This window comes from Choristoneura fumiferana, chromosome 8 (assembly GCF_025370935.1).
Source record: "Choristoneura fumiferana chromosome 8, NRCan_CFum_1, whole genome shotgun sequence".
NCBI lineage: Eukaryota > Metazoa > Arthropoda > Insecta > Lepidoptera > Tortricidae > Choristoneura > Choristoneura fumiferana.
This window is the reverse complement of record NC_133479.1, coordinates 6139005-6144796: the sequence shown is the minus strand read 5'-3', so window position 1 is coordinate 6144796 and position 5792 is coordinate 6139005. Positions and strand designations below refer to the sequence as shown.

The following is a 5792-nucleotide window of genomic DNA, read 5'->3' as shown; positions in this document are numbered from 1 at the left end:
GCTGTTTCTCAACCAGTACGATATCTGAGCCGGGACCTTTTTATAACTATTATTATCATCATTATTTATTACTAGCTGTAATTAGCGTTGTTTTTTTTTGTATTTTCTTCATAAAACCTTCTCCGGCAGTAACGAAACACAAAAAAGAGTTAGCGAAATCGGACCAGTGTTCCCGAGTTTTGCGATTAGCAACACATTTTACGATTCATTTTTATTTATATAGATTATTGTGTTTGTTCCTTCTCTTTTGTACAATAAAGAGTTTACATACATACTATTATCCTATACATCATTATTACATCATTATTACATACATCATTGGTTCAACTCGTACCGCGCGCGAATGCGGACGGTGCTGAGCGCGTGATACGTTGTTATTATTAACAATGTCTAATATGGTGAAATGTAAATCGTGTAATGTGGTGATAAACGAGTTATTGGCTTTTATAAGCAACAAGATACATCTCCTGGATGAGCAGAGTTTAAGGCGCATCTGTGTTACTGCGTTTTCGGAAAGCGACATAGTAACTGCAAAACGGTTGTTATTTGAATCTGTGTCAAGGTCGAGTGAATTGAAGAAACGCAAGTGCGATGGAAAGTCGAATCGAGACCTGGATGATGTGATCGGCCTGATGAAGGACTGTCGCGTTGATGAAATTCCCATTTTTGTAGCGAGAGACCTACACAAATTACCACCGGTTTTATTTAACCATTTGGACGCGACCAAAGTACTAAAAGATCTGGCCGAACTGCGAATGATTGTAAATGAATTTGCCACTAAGAATGAATTAGATGCGGTTAAAAGTGACCTCGAGAACCTTAAAAAATCATCGCTGGTTAATAACTATCAAGAAAATATCAACTTTAAGAGAGGTGCCTGCCTAGTTGATAGTTTCAATTGTCACAGTGGACCTATGGGCATGCCATTTATATCGAAGGAATCGGAGGTGTCTCCACATATCGAAAAAACGTCGAAATATGTAAATTTAAATGAGTGTGATCAAAGGGGTGATTCGCCATACAAAGCGGGTACACGAGCAATTTGCGACGCGCAAACCGTTGAAGTACCCACATCAGCTGATAGCGAGTGTGCGGGCGCGGGCGAGGGACGCGCGCCGCAAGTGCCGCCGGCCGTCGCCGACACGGGCATGACGCCTGAACCTGTGCGCGCGATCACTATAGGCCCGGGACACACTGGCGCGTCGAGCGGTGAAAAACAGAAGAGGGTGTCATATTCGGATACGGCGCGGGGTGATACTTTTAAATCTCCAGTCCTTAAGGATGAATGGGTCAAGGTTCAGAGAAAAAGACTCAAAAATAGATTTATGGGCCACCAAGGAAAAGCAATAGTATCTTCAGATACTAAATTTCGAGCAGCCGACATTAGAGTCCCTCTGTACATCTATAATGTTTCGAAGGAGGTGTCCGTGTGTGACATAGTTGGTTATATAAAAAGTAAAAGTAATATTACAGTTACGCTAGATAAAGTGACTATGAAAATGGAAAAAGATTATGACGCTTATAAAGTGTTCGTACCGAAACTCAAGATCGGTATATTTTTGAAAGATGATTTCTGGCCGGACGGTATTGCATATCGCCGATTCGTGAATTTTAAGAAAAATTAAAAGTTGAATACTTATTATAATTAAGAGTAATGGCTGACACCACAAATATAATAACCTTTAATTGTAAGAACATAAAGAGATCAGTGGATTGTGTACGGAACCTGTGTCTCACTGCTGGAATTATCGCGCTGCAAGAAACCTGGCTGATGGAGCATGATATCTCTTTTCTAAGCACGATAAATGATGAATTTGCTTTTACGGGGAAATCGGCAATTGACTCGTCAGTACAGCTACTTCGAGGTAGGCCCCACGGTGGCGTCGCGCTATTGTGGAAAAAGGCGTTGTTCCCGTGTGTCTCGGTCATACAGTGCAAGAGTGTGAGGCTAGTTGCTATTAAACTAATCCTTAACGACCGGCCGGTGATTGTGATGTCGGTGTACATGCCCTCCGACTCTGCGGTCAATTTGAGTGAGTTTACTGAGTGTTTGGGTGAAATTTATTCTATAGTGGAAAGTAACGACGTGGAGTCCGTGTTTGTGCTCGGGGACTTCAACGCCCACCCGGGTGAGTCGTTTTATTTGGAACTTTTAAATTTTTGCAATGAACAAACTTTAACATGTGTGGATATGGACCTATTACCGAGTGATACTTATACGTACGTTAGTGATGCTCACGGCTGCAGGCGCTGGCTCGACCACTGTGTAGTGACGAGCGCGGCGAGGGTCACTGTCGTTAGCGCGGCGGTGTTATATAATGTTTATTGGTCCGACCACTACCCGTTGTTGTTGAAATGTAACTTTAATTTGGTTAAGGCAAAAGTCATGCGTTCTAATAAGTTTAGTTGTAATAAAGTGATGTGGGGTGAGCGTGATGCGAGCCAAATAGATAAATATACTGAATTTTGTTTCAGCAGGTTTAAGGATGTTTACTTTCCATCAGAACTTACTGAATGTGCTGATAGAATTTGTAATAACATTGAGCATAAACAAAGGATAACGCATTTTTATAGTAGTATAATAAACACCCTTAAACTGGCTGCCGTGGAGTCTCATAAGGTGGTTAGACGCGGGAGGCGTAGGTGCATACCGGGCTGGAACATGCACGTCGCCGGCGCGCACAGGGAAGCGCGGTTCTGGTTCCAATGGTGGGTATCTTATGGCAGGCCTGCTGCTGGATATGTTTATGACAATATGTTACAATCCAAAAGGACTTTTAAGGCCAAATTAAAATATTGTCAAAACCACGAGCAGACTATTAAAATGGATATAATTGCTAAAAACCATGCTAGAAAGAACTTTGGAAAATTTTGGAAAAGTACTGCGAAGTTAAACCCTAGGACCAGTCTTCCGGTGAGCGTAGGCGATATGCATGATCCAGTTGATATCGCGAATGCTTTCCAAAAGCATTTTAGAGTGGAATCTCCACTCCTGTCGGCTGGAGGTCCCGATGCGGAGGTTGTGATTGGTTCCCCATCCATTAGATTTACTGCTAAGCAAGTTGCTAGTAAAATAAATGGAATGCAGAAAGGGAAGTCACCGGGGCAAGACAGCCTCAGCATCGAGCATCTCAAGTATGCGGGTGACCATCTTCCGAGGTTGCTATCTTTATTGTTTAACCTATGTATCAATCATAGCTACTTACCCGACGAGCTCATGTATACTGTGGTGGTGCCTATTTTGAAGAATAGGACTGGGGACGCCTCTGACATGTCCAATTACAGGCCGATATCGCTAGCCACGGTTGTAGCTAAGGTGCTGGACAGTTTGCTTGATGACATCCTAGGGAGTAATATTCAGCTTAATGATGCCCAATTCGGTTTCAGGCCGGGTTTATCTACCGAAAGCGCAATTCTATGTCTCAAGCAAACTGTACAGTATTATACGTCTCGTGAAACGCCGATATTTGCCTGTTTTCTGGACTTGTCAAAGGCTTTTGACATGGTGTCGTATGACCTATTGTGGCAAAAACTGCGTGATGATACATCTGTTCCGCGAGAAGTTACTGCTTTGTTCGGTCATTGGTATAGGAATCAAAGGAATAGTGTGAGGTGGGATGGCGCCTTCTCTGATTCTTATGTATTGCAGTGTGGGGTTAGGCAGGGGGGACTGAGCTCGCCTAAACTGTTCAACATTTACGTGAACGGCCTGATCGAGGAGCTCAGCAGCTCTCATGTCGGTTGTCACATAGAAGGGGTTTGCGTAAACAATCTAAGCTACGCAGATGACATGGTGCTGTTGAGCCCCTCGATGGGGGGGTTAATAAAAATGTTACGCATTTGTGAGGATTACGCGGTGGCCCACGGGCTCAGGTACAATGCCTCTAAAAGTGAACTGTTACAATTTAAAGCTGGTAATAAAACCTACCGAATGGAGCCGGTCACACTTTGTGGCACCACTTTAAAGAGAGTTGATAAGTTTAAGTACCTGGGTCACTGGGTTACCGAATCGCTGTCGGACGTCGAGGACATCGAGCGCGAGCGCCGCGCGCTGTGCGTTCGCTGTAACATGTTGGCCCGCAGATTCGCACGCTGTAGTGGGGAAGCCAAATTAACTTTATTTAAGGCTTTTTGCCAAACGTTCTACACGTGTGGTTTGTGGACTAACTTTACTCAGCGGGCCTACAGCGCGTTGCGCGTCCAATATAATGACGCGTTCAGAATGTTGTTCGGGTTGCCACGGTATTGCAGTGCGTCGACAATGTTCGCGGAGGCGCACACGGACTGCTTTTTTACCATCATGAGGAAACGATGTGCGTCTCTCCTCAACCGTAGTCTGGGCAGCTCGAATAGCATCCTGTGCATGTTAGCCCACCGCTGGGACTCACCGCTGCTTCAACGATACGTGCAGCTACACGCGCCTGTACTGCCGATGTCCAGGCGTCTTTAGTCTTTAGTTTTGTAATTAATTATAAATTACTAACCATAGCGATAAGATTATAATTGTATTTACTAACACTATGGATTCTAAAGTCCGCAATAAATGATTTTGTATTTGTATTTGTATTTGTATTATTATAATCATTGTTATTTCCAAAAACAATCCTAATTTGATTGCTTAAGTGACTAAATAAGAACAACAGGCTGAGATATATGGTGCATAGGAGAAATTCGTGTCTGTACCGTTGTCCAGCGGTGGTGTAGCGGTATAGCACGCGGCACGGAATGCTGAGGACCTGGGTTCGATTCCCAGCGCTGGTCTTATTTTTCTGCTTTTTCTGTGCATCTGTATTTCAGTTTGTATTTTCAATATGGGTTAGGGGATGACCGTAAAAGTAACAAAAATTTGGAATTGAAATTAAATATAAAAAGATTCCAAAAACCAACCTTTTTATAACGGCAACACCACTTACCTATGTATTTATTTTTCCTACCTGTGTAACGTGTCACTGCTGCTATAAATAAATTAGTTTCTTTCTTTCATATACAGATATTCATAACAGGCTGAATTAATATGTAGACCTAGTTTCCAAAAAAAACCGAGTTTAGACAACGAATTGTGGAGTATTTAAAACCTAATAAAGTATAATACACACTACTGCAGTTGAATTTAGTTACAAACAGTTGTCGTTCAAAATATAACTACTTACTAAATACACTTTTTATTGAGTTTACTGTACAGTTAAATATATCTATAGTCCATTCAGGATAACATTGGGCTCTAGAAGATCACAGAAAGAGCTTCTAAACATTTTTTGTGAAGTCGTTATAATGATGATGATGATGAATAAAAGAAGTAATAAGATGAAGTCACAATTTTATTACTTTGCTAGTAGATTAATATATGTAATTTTCTACATAATATTAATTCGATTATATTTTATATTTACAAAATTTTATAACTGTGTTTCGTGGACTGATCCGCTCTCATTCCCTGTTTAAAAATATTCTACTCCTAGTTTCTGCTATAAAGCGCAAGCTTTTTCAATTCCAATTTCATCAAATTTGGTGCAGTGCTTTAGTTGTGAAAAGTTAACTATTCGTATATGATTATAGGTCATCACATTTTGATCCAAACTGGCGATTAAAAGCTATAAATAATGTACAGAATATTTTTCTTGAGTCAACAATATTATAAACGTTCCGTTTCTTGCAGAATGTTCTTTACCTCTGTAGGTATTTTATGGGAAGACGTTTCTGTTTTTAACAGAATAGGAAAGTTTTTATTGTATTTAATTATTATTATATGAAAAATAGCAAAGCTAATTTCACTAATATTATAATTGCGAAGA

At 41.0% G+C, this 5792-nt stretch overlaps 2 protein-coding genes across 2 annotated transcripts; both read left to right on the top strand.

The window, feature by feature from the left end:
* The first annotated feature begins 386 nt into the window (after positions 1-386).
* LOC141430339 (uncharacterized) lies at positions 387-1625 on the top strand. The gene has a single exon (XM_074090999.1). The coding sequence runs from the start codon at positions 387-389 to the stop codon at positions 1623-1625; it is 1239 nt and encodes a 412-aa protein (XP_073947100.1).
* A 29-nt stretch (positions 1626-1654) lies between these two features.
* LOC141430338 (uncharacterized) lies at positions 1655-2561 on the top strand. The gene is made up of 2 exons (XM_074090998.1): positions 1655-2426; positions 2476-2561. Exons 1-2 carry the CDS (start codon positions 1655-1657, stop codon positions 2559-2561), a joined length of 858 nt encoding a protein of 285 aa, XP_073947099.1.
* Positions 2562-5792: the final 3231 nt, after the last annotated feature.